The following is a 14824-nucleotide window of genomic DNA, read 5'->3' as shown; positions in this document are numbered from 1 at the left end:
CCATTTCTTAATTGTGTAAATAATCTACATCTCTGGATCTAGTCTTCTCTATCACCTTCACTGTAAATAGATACCACCTATATTGCACCTCATACGATTCCTCATTTATTTTTATTTATTTGTCTTTTCTATAGTCAGTCACCTAAAAGTGCCTAAAGCTGAACCAATATGCTGCTGCGGCTCCTCATTGAATCATTTGACTCGATGCTATCCCCTTCCGACTGAAAATCACCATTACAGCAGGTTACAGAAGAATTCCGTAAACATCCCAAGCGTCACTTCCGGTTACATTTTTGACAGCAAAACACTGCACATTTTAGCTAAACGAAACTCTGATCCTCGTTATATGTTTATTTTAACACATTTTGTGTTTCATGCTCCACATTTATTAGCCAATTTTACTTGTGTGGCGGAATTGACAGTGTTCAGAAAGAGATCAGTCTTCTGCTTCCAGTAAAAGATGAAAGTGAGTATATGGGGGGATTTTGTTTTTGTTGTAATCGTACCGTTAGCTACGCTTTTGAAATGCACGTCTTTGGTAGCAATCTCACATTTTCGCATTCAAGAAAAAGAAAATGTGTTTTTATTGCAATTGTATGACAGACGTTTCAGGTAGTGTACAATGCTGGTGTCATACAGGAAAATGAACACCGTGAACATCACTCGAGTTCCTCCCCCTTAATAGCCAGCCCACTGTGATGCTCTTTCAGTGAAAACAAGTTATTGTTTGTTTGCTACGTATGTAGCGACCTCACTGCTGCAGAACATGTTGCTGATTACTTTGTGTTCGTGTGTTACAGACACGTGATACACAGCAGCCACTTTGACATGATACTGTAACAGTATTGCTGCTGTCTCTATTGTCGGGCCAATTATGAGTGTGTCAATGTAATAGGATTATGATCACAGTTTAATTCTATGATTCTCAATTCTCTAGATCAAACATAACGTTTTCATTTTAAGCTTTAAATTTTTTTTAACTTTCTTTATTCTCAATGTATTTATTTGATCCCTGCACAATTGATCAACATAGGCATACTACATGAGATTATTATTATGTTATCATGAATGATGTCCTCATTTAAACTACGAAATGCAACTACCTATATGAGATATAATAGCCCAATATGATATTATTTATTCAGTTAGGCCTATGTGGATGCAGTTCTCACACTGACTTGTCATGTAGGTTCCTGATGAAAATGAGGTGGTGGAGGAAGCCAGTAGCAGTTCAACATCAGTAGACAACTCCAACAACGAGGAGATTCCTCCTTATCTACGTGAAGAACCTCCTGAAGGTACGATCATGCTCTCTAATCAATCAGATATATCGGAATTTCGATTCAAACTAACTACTGAAAAGGGCTTTAACATTGAAACATGTATTTTTTTGTGTTTGTGTCTGATGAGTCCATTGCAATGAACATTAATCAACATGGGATATAATTTATATCCAACGTTCTTTGATGTGGATGTCTTGGTTTCCTTGCACCATGCTCTTATAGAAATATAGATTACATAAATTTAATGTCCACTCAGAAACCACTGTAACAGCAGTTTGTATTTGCTCTGAGAGGGCGTGCATCCGTCGTTCAGAAATAGTCAAGTCATTCGCCTCATGATCGTGTCTGATGATGCAGTATATCTCATGATGCAGTACAGCCTAACGACCTGCAGAGGGGCATATTGGCCAACAGAAGGTTTTGATCATCATTTAACATGCAACAACATAGAAACAGTAGGTGGTAGTGAAGCCATATCCCAAGACCTAGGCTCTATCTGTGATTTGCCGTGCTTATGTAACAGTGTAGGTTCCGTCCCTCTCTTCGCCCCAACCCGGGCTCGAACCAGGGACCCTTGCACACATCAACAACTGACACCCACGAAGCATCGTTACCCATCGCGCCACAAAAGCCGCGGCTCTTGCAACGCAAGGGGAAACTCTACTTCAAGTCTCAGAGCGAGTGACGTCACCGATTGAAACGCTATTAGCGCGCACCACCGCTAACTAACTAGCCATTTCACATCGGTTACACTTAGACAGGCTAAAATGTAAGGTCATTGGACATTACTTCAGAGTAAATGCTACATTTAATTCAACCAATTATTCTGCAGTACAACCTTGTATGCCAATTCGCATAAGACGAGACTGCGCTAAAATAAAATTATATGAGGCGATTGCTATCTGTCTGGTGGGGATAATGAGATATTTCATTTCTTCAAGACACAGGCTTGAATCCCAAATGGCATCCTATTCCCTATATAGTGCACTACATTTGACCAGAGCCCTATGGGCGCCAGTCAAAAGTAGTGCACTATGTAGAGAATAGGGTTTTATTTGGGACAAACAGAACTGTATGTAAATGACTGAAATCATGATCAACTAACTGCCTCATAATTATTCCAGATCTTCTGATACAGGCTATTGTTGGGTTCAAATACTATTTCAAATCAGAAACTATTCCATATCTTTAGAAACTTTTATCGTTGGCTTTAGTCTGCCTGGAGTGCCAGATGGGGTTTGCACTTTTCCAACTATTCTATTAGTTCAATTGTGCCAGGATAGCGCATTCAAGCAGGTGAAGTATTTTAAATAATCAAATAGTATTTGAACCAAGATCTGCTGTTAAGATGAAGACATTCATACATCTGTCTTTCACGCTAATGCCTTCCACTTTCCACACTTTCCTCCCAACACATTACATTAATCAGATCTAGGCCTAATTGTGCCTGTCAATATCCAACTTCAGTGGAAAGAAATGTAAGCCTAACTCACCTAACTCCTAGTCCCATGTGTAAAGAAAGCATCAAGTAAAATGTTATTTGTCACATGCGACGAATACAGTGACATGCTTACTTACAAGCCCTTAACCAACAATGCAGTTTTAAGAAAATACCTTAAAAAAAAGGCAAGAGATAAAAATAACAAATAATTAAAGAGCAGCAGTAAATAACAATAGTGGGGCGATATACAGGGGGTACCGGTACAGAGTCAATGTGGAGGCGATATATAGGGGGTACCAGTACAGAGTCAATGTGGAGGCTATATACAGGGGGTACCGGTACAGAGTCAATGTGGAGGCTATATACAGGGGGTACCGGTACAGAGTCAATGTGGAGGCTATATACAGGGGGTACCGGTACAGAGTCAATGTGGAGGCTATATACAGGGGGTACCAGTACAGAGTCAATGTGGAGGCTATATACAGGGGGTACCGGTACAGAGTCAATGTGGAGGCTATATACAGGGGGTACCGGTACTGAGTCAATGTAGAGGCTATATACAGGGGGTACCGGTACAGAGTCAATGTGGAGGCTATATACAGGGGGTACCGGTACTGAGTCAATGTAGAGGCTATATACAGGGGGTACCGGTACAGAGTCAATGTGGAGGCTATATACAGGGGGTACCGGTACAGAGTCAATGTGGAGGCGATATATAGGGGGTACCGGTACAGAGTCAATGTGGAGGCTATATACAGGGGGTACTGGTACAGAGTCAATGTGGAGGCTATATACAGGGGGTACCGGTACAGAGTCAATGTGCGGGAGCACCAGTGTCGAGGTAATTGAGGTCTGTCAGTACATTTTAGGAAACATGAAACAGAATACAGATATAAACTCTGCCTTCATCTTCTCTTTGAGAAAACTGTTTTTATGCCTCTCTCTTTTTTAATGTCATTTGTGGACACTACAAAGCAACTCATTTATGGTAATTCTCTTTCTGGAAACAAACAAACCCAATTTTTGGTCAAGGACTGGAAATAGCTGCAATCTGATTCACCAAAGTATCACTGCTGTATATTTGAAACAATATGTTGCTATAATTTACAGAGGCATTGCCAGAATGTGAAGTTATTACAGTATATCTGGTGATCAGGCTATATTAGGGCATTGTGCTGCTTTTGGGCTTTTCATCCCACGTTGAAACTATTGTATTGCATGCCAGTTGGTATGAGCTTGGTATGGTTATTTTAATTGCGTGTATCTGATGTCTGGTAAAATAACTAGGTTGCATTTCATCCCTATCCCAATAGTTTCCTCTCTGAATAGCCTATGTGAATGTTAAGTGTTTTACATCCTATAAAATTCTGCTTTTGACAATTTCCCAGCATGGAGTCAGTTGTCGTTATCAGTCTACAAGAGTTTAAATTAATATATTTTTCATCACCATCTTTCATAGGAGGAGAGGAACTTAAAGTGATTTTCTACTTTAGTAGTTCTTCATTTTACCCAGCTGCAGTTGAGAGCTAGTCTAAGACCCAGTACAAATCTGTGTTCTCTGTAACCCAAACAAACAGGATTAAAACAGAAAATGCACAAAAGGATATGCTGTGCCCATGTTCACAGAATCAGCATCAGTCAGCCAGTGTACTGTGCCCCTAGAACCCATCTGTTCTACTGGGCATGCCTTCTATGCTTTCTTTTCAATCATAGAAAGGTTGATTAGTTCCAGTGGGTGGCCATTGTATTGCATACTGTACCAGATTGAATAGGCCTAGTTGGGTTTTTTTTCTATTCGTTTTTTTATTGGATGCGATTGTGAACGATAACCATGTCAGGCATTAAATACATTTAATTGATCAATTATATCGTTCAGTGCAGCTCAAGGACTCCATCCTATAGATAATGTGGGATGTGAAGTTAGGAGATGTCTATTTACTTGCCATTATGTTCACCTGCAGTATGAGTACTGTACCCATCAGAAATAAATCGTCAATTAATTACATAGCTACTTGAAACAGTCATTCAAATGAGTCACACATCCTCAGTAGAAATCACTACAGCACGACCTTCACATCCCTTCCAAACCACTACAACACGACCTTCACATCCCTTCCAAACCACTACAACACGTCCTTCACATCCCTTCCAAACCACTACAACACGTCCTTCACATCCCTTCCAAACCACTACAACACGACCTTCACATCCCTTCCAAACCACTACAACACGTCCTTCACATCCCTTCCAAACCACTACAACACGACCTTCACATCCCTTCCAAACCACTACAACACGTCCTTCACATCCCTTCCAAACCACTACAACACGACCTTCACATCCCTTCCAAACCACTACAACATCAGAACAGCCTAAAAGACAGGGCTTGTTTGTTCTTTGTCATAACTTCTTACCAAAGTTTCTCCAGCAGGTATCGGCTAGATTTCCATCTGTTGCGAGTTATTAATAGAACCAAATGAAGTTTGATCGACTTTTCCTCCCTGTTTGTCCTGTCGTGTTTTGTGGCGCGGTGTAGGCTGCTCCATCATGCTGACAGGTCCAGTACACATCAGGGGAAGATGGTGATGTTCAGAGTAACTGTGATGGATGGACTATCACACAGCTGAACTCTCAGCCAGACACTGTGTGTGTGTGTGTGTGTGTGCGTGTGTGCGTGCGTGCGTGCGTGCTACTCCCCCCAAGTCCTATCCCAACAGCCTGTCCACCTGTGTCTCTGCCTAGCTTTTCATTAGAAGGAGAACACTTCCCAGCTCCAGTCTTCTGTGTGACCCGATCCCAGACATCATGTAAGATCTTCATTTGAGCTAGTTTGCTAAAGCAGGAAAATAATCCTGCACAAACAGGAAAAGTGAATTGTTATGTAGATGATGATTATTAGGGGACATTTCTGTAGGGGTTGATACATCATGTCTTACATTTCAAAGTGGAAATGACAAACTTCAGAAGCCTTTTTAAAACTCAAATATTCTACATTGCAGGAAAGTTATCCTGCTACAGGGTGATCAAATTGTGTGTCTCTGTGAGGTTACACTGTATTAATCAGGGCAGCAGCGTGCTTTAAACGAGATCATGCTTTCCATGATTGTCATCAGTATTTTGAAACGATAGAGCCATTAGAGTTTTATCCTAATGATATAATCAAACAGAAGCCTATCACTGTGGCTTGTAATGGAGGGGCTATGAGTTATGTTGTTTATACTTCACAGCCCTCAGGCTGCTGTAAATGTATCCATCTCCTCACCGTGAAGTGTGTGTGTGTGTGTGTGTGTGTGTGTGTGTGTGTGTGTGTGTGTGTGTGTGTGTGTGTGTGTGTGTGTGTGTGTGTGTGTGTGTGTGTGTGTGTGTGTGTGTGTGTGTGTGTCCGTCCATCTCCAGCAAAGCCCTCCTGCGAGGAGTTGGGGGGAAGATGACCCTTCTGTGTTTAATGAGCAGGAAACACACACACACCCTATTTCCTACACTGTATGTAGTGCCTGTGTAGGGCCTAGGTAGTGCACTACATACAGTCTAGGGAATAGGGTGCCATTTCAAATTCAGCCCGTGTCTGCCTGCTTCCAGGAAGACCTCGCTTCAAATTTGTGTCACTTCGATGCGTTGTCGGCTCAGTGGAAATGGTCATTTGGCCACAAAATGCACCGTGATTCTGAGGTGCCAAACTGTTGGTTGAGGACAAAGCTCCACAGACTATCACAGTCCATCAGTCACGATCAACATCGCTGGTCTGACTGGGAGAAAGCTCCACAGTCTATCACAGTCCATCAGTCACGATCAACATCACTGGTCTGACTGGGAGAAAGCTCCACAGTCTATCACAGTCCATCAGTCACGATCAACATCACTGGTCTGACTGGGAGAAAGCTCCACAGTCTATCACAGTCCATCAGTCACGATCAACATCACTGGTCTGACTGGGAGAAAGCTCCACAGTCTATCACAGTCCATCAGTCACAATCAACATCACTGGTCTGACTGGGAGAAAGCTCCACAGTCTATCACAGTCCATCAGTCACGATCAACATCACTGGTCTGACAATATCACTCACCCATTCAAGTGTGGATCACACCATTGGCATACAAGCGTATATGATAGGCCTACTAAAGATTTGAGAATATAGATAGTATTATCCCAGGGATGGAACACAACTACGCCATGGTTTGTCATGAAACAGAAATACAGGAAAATATTTGATCACTGTTCACTGTGTTTATATCCCATTTGACTGCATAAATGTATTTTTATTAAAGACATCCCCTGAATGGTTGTTCACATCTCTGTGTTACTGTAAACTAAATCCTCCTCTGGGAGGCTTGCTAGAGGATACATGCAGACAGGAGCAAGTGAGGAGGCATTTGAACAAAATGATGAAAACAACATTTGCTGTCTCTTAGAGAGACAGAGACAGGGAGAGAGACGAGGGGCAGAGACAGAGAGAGAGACAGAGCGAGAGACAGAGAGAGAGATACAGAGAGAGCGAGAGAGAGAGACAGAGACAGACAGAGAGACAGACAGAGAGACATCGAGAGAGAATGTCTACTTGTCAAATATGAGCAATTTAGATGAAGAAAAGTGAGCTGTTTGTGTTGTGGATGTTCATATCCAATTATTTTCCACAGCGTGTTATTTTGCCTTATCAGCACGTTTCTGTCAGAAGGCATACATTGATAATGTGGTAGGGCTGACAGGTTGAGAGAACAACTCTCCTTCCTCGCTGCTGCTGTGTTCAAAGAACTGACAGTCTCTCTATAGCAGTCTTTCTGCAAGAACAATGAAAATCAGCAAGGCGCCAAGTCTGCCATCTGTGCTGGCAAATTATGACACTTCATTACTTTATTGGCCCATGTCTGTCCCATCTCTCTCCTACCTCTCTCCCACCTCTCTCCCATCTCTCTCTCTTGTCTCCTTCTCTCAACCTTATCTCTCTCTGAAACCCACAGTAGTTAGCCTACCTTTTGTAGCACAAGGAATCAGGGGTTAATCTAGCCAAATCTAGATGTAATATTTACCTTCTGTTGCTGGTCTAACACAATGTTTATGACAATACGAGCATCTGCGAGTATTTCCTGTGTTGGGTGGAGAAATGACCGAAACTGGCCTAACTCTGCCTAACTCATCTGTCTGGTCCTAAACTGGCTCAGCTACTCAGGAATTAAAGTCACATTCCTCGTCTGCCCCGGGTGCATGGATATTGAATAAATGAATTGATGGTTGCAGAGGAAAATGGAACTCAGAGCTTTGTCCCTCTTTGGTTTTCTGGGGACACAAAGGGATGCTAGTCTTCAAAGATACTACAAGCATTACCACCAACCAACGTGTACCAAGTAACTGTTCTGTAGTTGACAATGCCTTCACTTCTGAATCCTGCTGTATCTCCTGCCATCTGGCCAGATCACAAGGACAACCATTGTAGGAGAGAGAGCCTTGGCTTAGATGAGAGCGGAGCACAGCTTTCACTTTGGTCCTCTTTGGTTTCCAGGGACACAAGGGATTGGTCAGAGAGACACGCTACAAGCATAGTCATCAACCAACCTGTCAAAAGTTGCTTTACTACTTCACAGTTCACCTTTCCTTTTCAATACTTCCTGTGTCTTCTGTTCTGCCATATGGCCGTAGCACAAGGACAGAGTAGACAGAGGATAGAGAACCTTGGCTCAGATTAAAGCACAGCTTTCGCTGTAAACTCCCAGGGCTCCAAGACAACCCAACACCACATGCCTTTGTGTGTTGAAGTATTGAAAATAATCTTTACCTGTAACCTCTGACCTCTCACCTTCCCATTGAAACCTCCAGGTGTACCTTACTGCATTATGCAGTGTGCTGCACGTAGTGATTACTTATTGATCATAATTACTTATTGATCAGTTAAATCACCAGATCAGCTTTCATCTCCGACATGATCAAAGGAAGCTGTCTGCCTACTATTGTCTCTTTCTCTGTCTCTGTCTCTCACTCTCTCTTTCTCTGTCACTGTCTCTCTCTCTCTTTCTCTTGTTCTCTGTCTTTCTCTCTCTTTCTCTGATTGTCTCGCTCTCTTTCTCTGTCTTTCTCTCTCTCTCTTTCTCTCTCTCTGTCTCTCTCTGTCTCTTTCTTTCTCTGTCTCTCCGTCTCTCTCTTTGTCTCTTTCTTTCTCTCTCTCTCTCTCTCTGTCTTACTTTCTCTCTCTTTCTCTCTCTCTCTCTCTGTCTTACTTTCTCTCTCTCTTGCTCTTTCTGTCTTTCTCTGTCTGTTTCTTTCTCTGTCTCTCTCTCTGTCGCTCTCTTTCTCTGTCACTCTCTTTGTCTGTATCTTTCTGTCTCTGTATGTCTCTCCCTTTCTCGGTCTCTCTCTTCTCTGTCTCTCTTTGTCTCTGTCTCTCTCTCTCTCTCTTTCTGTCTCTCTCGCTGTCTCTCTCTTTCTCTCTCTTTCTCTCTTTTTCGGCCTCTCTCTGTCTCTGTCTTTCTGTCTCTCTTTCTCTGTCTCTCTCTATCTCTCTCTTTCTTTCTCGGTCTCTCTCTTTCTCTGTCTCTGTTTGTCTCTCTCTGTCTCTCTTTGTCTCTCTCTCTCTCTTTGTCTGGCTCTGTCTCTCTTTCTGTATCTCTCTCTCGCTGACTCTTTCTCTGTCTCTTGCTCTCTTTCTTTGTCTGTCTCTCTCGCTCTCGGTCTCTGTCTCTGTCTCTCTCCGTCTCTCTTTTTGTGTCTCTGTGTCTCTCTCTTTCTCTTCTCTCTTTTTCTCTGTCTCTCTCTCTGTGCATGCTGTGAGTTTTTTTGGGGGGGTCTGAGTGTTTGATGTGGAGTTAGATTGCCTTCTTTCTTGCTTTCCTTTTCTGTGTGGTTTTCCTTTTTCAAGGCATGATTAAGGTTATCATTATTAAATGTTTTTGTGATAGAACTAGGTATATTGCATTTCTTGTTGGAATTGCCCTGGCTTTGGTGGGGATAGCAACCCACATGGGGACCCCGTCCCTGTCACTTGGGCACGGCTTCAGGTGTGCTACTGAAGCTACTGTCACTGTGGAGGAGTTTCTGGTCCCTGTCACTTGGGCACGGCTTCAGGTGTGCTACTGAAGCTACTGTCACTGTGGAGGAGTTTCTGGTCGCCGTAGGAGAGAAGGTAGGATATGAAAATGTTGCTTATGCGTTGCGGATGAATAAAGCTGTGGTGGTTTTTCTTAAAGAAGAGAGTCTTGTTGATTGGATGGTTGAGCATGGTGTACTTCTTAAAGGTATGTTTATTCAAGTTACGCCACTTTTTTCTCCGTCAACAAGGGTAACGATTTAGAATGTATCGCCGTTTATTCCCAATGAGCTATTGGAGTGTGAGTTATTGCGGTTTGGGAAGTTTACGAGTTCAATTATGATTGTCCTGTTGTGTTTCAAACACCCGGCGTTGAAACAGGTTATGTCGTTTCAAACACCCGGCGTTGAAACAGGTTATGTCGTTTCAAACACCCGGCGTTGAAACAGGTTATGTCGTTTCAAACACCCGGCGTTGAAACAGGTTATGTCGTTTCAAACACCCGGCGTTGAAACAGGTTATGTCGTTTCAAACACCCGGCGTTGAAACAGGTTATGTCGTTTCAAACACCCGGCGTTGAAACAGGTTATGTCGTTTCAAACACCCGGCGTTGAAACAGGTTATGTCGTTTCAAACACCCGGCGTTGAAACAGGTTATGTCGTTTCAAACACCCGACGTTGAAACAGGTTATGTCGTTTCAAACACACGGCGTTGAAACAGGTTATGTCGTTTCAAACACCCCGCGTTGAAACAGGTTATGTCGTTTCAAACACCCCGCGTTGAAACAGGTTATGTCGTTTCAAACACCCGGCGTTGAAACAGGTTATGTCGTTTCAAACACCCGGCGCTGAAACAGGTTATGTCGTTTCAAACACCCCGCGTTGAAACAGGTTATGTCGTTTCAAACACCCCGCGTTGAAACAGGTTATGTCGTTTCGGCGACAGTTTTTTATGTTTTTGGACTCACGTGAGCATACTTTGGCGGTATCGTTTAAAGTCAAGTATGACAACAGACTATATATGGCTTATGCTAGTACAGGTAGTCAACGGTGTTTTGAGTGTGGGGATGTTGGTCATAAATGACATGCTTGCCTGAAAAGGGAGAAGGCGGAGGGAGGGGCGCAGGTGGTCCTCGTAACGCCTGGGCCCACTGATGTAGAGAGAGGTGGTCCTCGTAACGCCTGGGCCCACTGATGTAGAGAGAGGTGGTCCTCGTAACGCCTGGGCCCACTGATGTAGGGAGAGGTGGTCCTCGTAACGCCTGGGACCACTGATGTAGGGAGAGGTGGTCCTCGTAACGCCTGGGCCCACTGATGTAGGGAGAGGTGGTCCTGTAACTCCTGGGCCCACTGATGTAGGGAGAGGTGGTCCTCGTAACGCCTGGGCCCACTGATGTAGGGAGAGGTGGTCCTTATAACGCCTGGGCCCACTGATGTAGGGAGAGGTGGTCCTCGTAACGCCTGGGACCACTGATGTAGGGAGAGGTGGGCCTCGTAACGCCTGGGCCCACTGATGTAGGGAGAGGTGGTCCTCGTAACGCCTGGGCCCACTGATGTAGGGAGAGGTGGGCCGACAGCGCCTGGGCCCACTGATGTAGGGAGAGGTGGTCCTCGTAACGCCTGGGTCCACTGATGTAGGGAGAGGTGGTCCTCGTAACGCCTGGGCCCACTGATGTAGGGAGAGGTGGTCCTCGTAACGCCTGGGCCCACGGATGTAGGGAGAGGTGGTCCTCGTAACGCCTGGGCCCACTGATGTAGGGAGAGGTGGGCCTCGTAACGCCTGGCCCCACTGATGTAGGGAGAGGTGGGCCGACAGCGCCTGGGCCCACTGATGTAGGGAGAGGTGGTCCTCGTAACGCCTGGGCCCACTGATGTAGGGAGAGGTGGGCCTCGTAACGCCTGGGCCCACTGATGTAGAGAGAGGTGGGCCGACAGCGCCTGGGCCCACTGATGTAGGGAGAGGAGGTCCTCGTAACGCCTGGGCCCACTGATGTAGAGAGAGCTGGGCCGACAGCGCCTGGGCCCACTGATGTAGGGAGAGGTGGTCCTCGTAACGCCTGGGCCCACTGATGTAGGGAGAGGTGGGCCTCGTAACGCCTGGGTCCACTGATGTAGGGAGAGGTGGTCCTCGTAACGCCTGGGCCCACTGATGTAGGGAGAGGTGGTCCTCGTAACGCCTGGACCCACTGATGTAGGGAGAGGTGGTCCTCGTAACGCCTGGGCCCACTGATGTAGGGAGAGGTGGTCCTCGTAACGCCTGGGTCCACTGATGTAGGGAGAGGTGGTCCTCGTAACGCCTGGGCCCACTGATGTAGGGAGAGGTGGTCCTCGTAACGCCTGGGCCCACGGATGTAGGGAGAGGTGGTCCTCGTAACGCCTGGGCCCACTGATGTAGGGAGAGGTGGGCCTCGTAACGCCTGGCCCCACTGATGTAGGGAGAGGTGGGCCGACAGCGCCTGGGCCCACTGATGTAGGGAGAGGTGGTCCTCGTAACGCCTGGGCCCACTGATGTAGGGAGAGGTGGGCCTCGTAACGCCTGGGCCCACTGATGTAGAGAGAGGTGGGCCGACAGCGCCTGGGCCCACTGATGTAGGGAGAGGAGGTCCTCGTAACGCCTGGGCCCACTGATGTAGAGAGAGCTGGGCCGACAGCGCCTGGGCCCACTGATGTAGGGAGAGGTGGTCCTCGTAACGCCTGGGCCCACTGATGTAGGGAGAGGTGGGCCTCGTAACGCCTGGGTCCACTGATGTAGGGAGAGGTGGTCCTCGTAACGCCTGGGCCCACTGATGTAGGGAGAGGTGGTCCTCGTAACGCCTGGACCCACTGATGTAGGGAGAGGTGGTCCTCGTAACGCCTGGGCCCACTGATGTAGGGAGAGGTGGTTCTCGTAACGCCTGGGACCACTGATGTAGGGAGAGGTGGTCCTCGTAACGCCTGGGCCCACGGATGTAGGGAGAGGTGGTCCTCGTAACGCCTGGGCCCACTGATGTAGGGAGAGGTGGGCCTCGTAACGCCTGGCCCCACTGATGTAGGGAGAGGTGGGCCGACAGCGCCTGGGCCCACTGATGTAGGGAGAGGTGGTCCTCGTAACGCCTGGGCCCACTGATGTAGGGAGAGGTGGGCCTCGTAACGCCTGGGCCCACTGATGTAGAGAGAGGTGGGCCGACAGCGCCTGGGCCCACTGATGTAGGGAGAGGAGGTCCTCGTAACGCCTGGGCCCACTGATGTAGAGAGAGCTGGGCCGACAGCGCCTGGGCCCACTGATGTAGGGAGAGGTGGTCCTCGTAACGCCTGGGCCCACTGATGTAGGGAGAGGTGGGCCTCGTAACGCCTGGGTCCACTGATGTAGGGAGAGGTGGTCCTCGTAACGCCTGGGCCCACTGATGTAGGGAGAGGTGGTCCTCGTAACGCCTGGACCCACTGATGTAGGGAGAGGTGGTCCTCGTAACGCCTGGGCCCACTGATGTAGGGAGAGGTGGTTCTCGTAACGCCTGGGACCACTGATGTAGGGAGAGGTGGTCCTCGTAACGCCTGGGCCCACTGATGTAGGGAGAGGTGGTCCTGTAACGCCTGGGCCCACTGATGTAGGGAGAGGTGGTCCTCGTAACGCCTGGGCCCACTGATGTAGGGAGAGGTGGTCCTCGTAACGCCTGGGCCCACTGATGTAGGGAGAGGTGGTCCTCGTAACGCCTGGGACCACTGATGTAGGGAGAGGTGGGCCTCGTAACGCCTGGGCCCACTGATGTAGGGAGATGTGGTCCTCGTAACGCCTGGGCCCACTGATGTAGGGAGAGGTGGTCCTCGTAACGCCTGGGCCCACTGATGTAGAGAGAGTTGGGCCGACAGCGCCTGGGCCCACTGATGTAGGGAGAGGTGGTCCTCGTAACGCCTGGGTCCACTGATGTAGGGAGAGGTGGTCCTCGTAACGCCTGGGCCCACTGATGTAGGGAGAGGTGGTCCTCGTAACGCCTGGGCCCACGGATGTAGGGAGAGGTGGTCCTCGTAACGCCTGGGCCCACTGATGTAGGGAGAGGTGGGCCTCGTAACGCCTGGCCCCACTGATGTAGGGAGAGGTGGGCCGACAGCGCCTGGGCCCACTGATGTAGGGAGAGGTGGTCCTCGTAACGCCTGGGCCCACTGATGTAGGGAGAGGTGGGCCTCGTAACGCCTGGGCCCACTGATGTAGAGAGAGGTGGGCCGACAGCGCCTGGGCCCACTGATGTAGGGAGAGGAGGTCCTCGTAACGCCTGGGCCCACTGATGTAGAGAGAGCTGGGCCGACAGCGCCTGGGCCCACTGATGTAGGGAGAGGTGGTCCTCGTAACGCCTGGGCCCACTGATGTAGGGAGAGGTGGGCCTCGTAACGCCTGGGTCCACTGATGTAGGGAGAGGTGGTCCTCGTAACGCCTGGGCCCACTGATGTAGGGAGAGGTGGTCCTCGTAACGCCTGGACCCACTGATGTAGGGAGAGGTGGTCCTCGTAACGCCTGGGCCCACTGATGTAGGGAGAGGTGGTTCTCGTAACGCCTGGGACCACTGATGTAGGGAGAGGTGGTCCTCGTAACGCCTGGGCCCACGGATGTAGGGAGAGGTGGTCCTCGTAACGCCTGGGCCCACTGATGTAGGGAGAGGTGGTCCTCGTAACGCCTGGGCCCACGGATGTAGGGAGAGGTGGTCCTCGTAACGCCTGGGCCCACTGATGTAGGGAGAGCGTCTGATGTGTAGCAGAAAAATATTCTTGTAGGAGGTAAGGTTAGATCTGGGGAGCCACTTCCCCAGACTGGTGAGGAGATGTGCAGCATGATTGATGGGGTACAGGAGGAGGTTCAGGTGGGGCTAGTCTCCCAGGTAGTGGAGGAGATGCCCGGTATGAGTGATGGGTGCATGTGGGAGTGTTCAGAGGGATGTGGCTGAGGGGAGTCAGGGGTCTGTGGCCTCAGTTGAGGAGGATCAGGAGAAGGATATGGACGTCTCTGTTGATATGATAGCATCTGGTGACGATGCAATTTACAATCTAGAGGAGGTAAATGGGTTCCTGGATCAGGCTTTTGTGAAATCTGTGAAATTGGCAGATGTTTTTTATGTTGA

The 14824-nt window shown here is 47.9% G+C and overlaps 1 protein-coding gene across 1 annotated transcript in view; it reads left to right on the top strand.

The window, feature by feature from the left end:
• Positions 1-260: 260 nt before the first annotated feature.
• The window catches only part of LOC106561613 (transmembrane protein 263-B), a 40323-nt gene continuing 25759 nt past the window's right edge, over positions 261-14824 (top strand). The window contains exons 1-2 of the mRNA XM_014125733.3: positions 261-466; positions 1190-1298. Of these exons, the coding sequence (XP_013981208.1) occupies positions 461-466; positions 1190-1298 (115 nt within the window). The 5' untranslated portion in view covers positions 261-460. The remainder of the gene's footprint in view (positions 467-1189; positions 1299-14824) is intronic.

This window comes from Salmo salar, chromosome 10 (assembly GCF_965601325.2).
Source record: "Salmo salar chromosome 10, fSalSal1, whole genome shotgun sequence".
Classification (NCBI taxonomy): Eukaryota; Metazoa; Chordata; class Actinopteri; order Salmoniformes; family Salmonidae; genus Salmo; species Salmo salar.
Note: the sequence above shows the minus strand (reverse complement) of the source record. Positions and strands in the feature narration are given on the sequence as shown.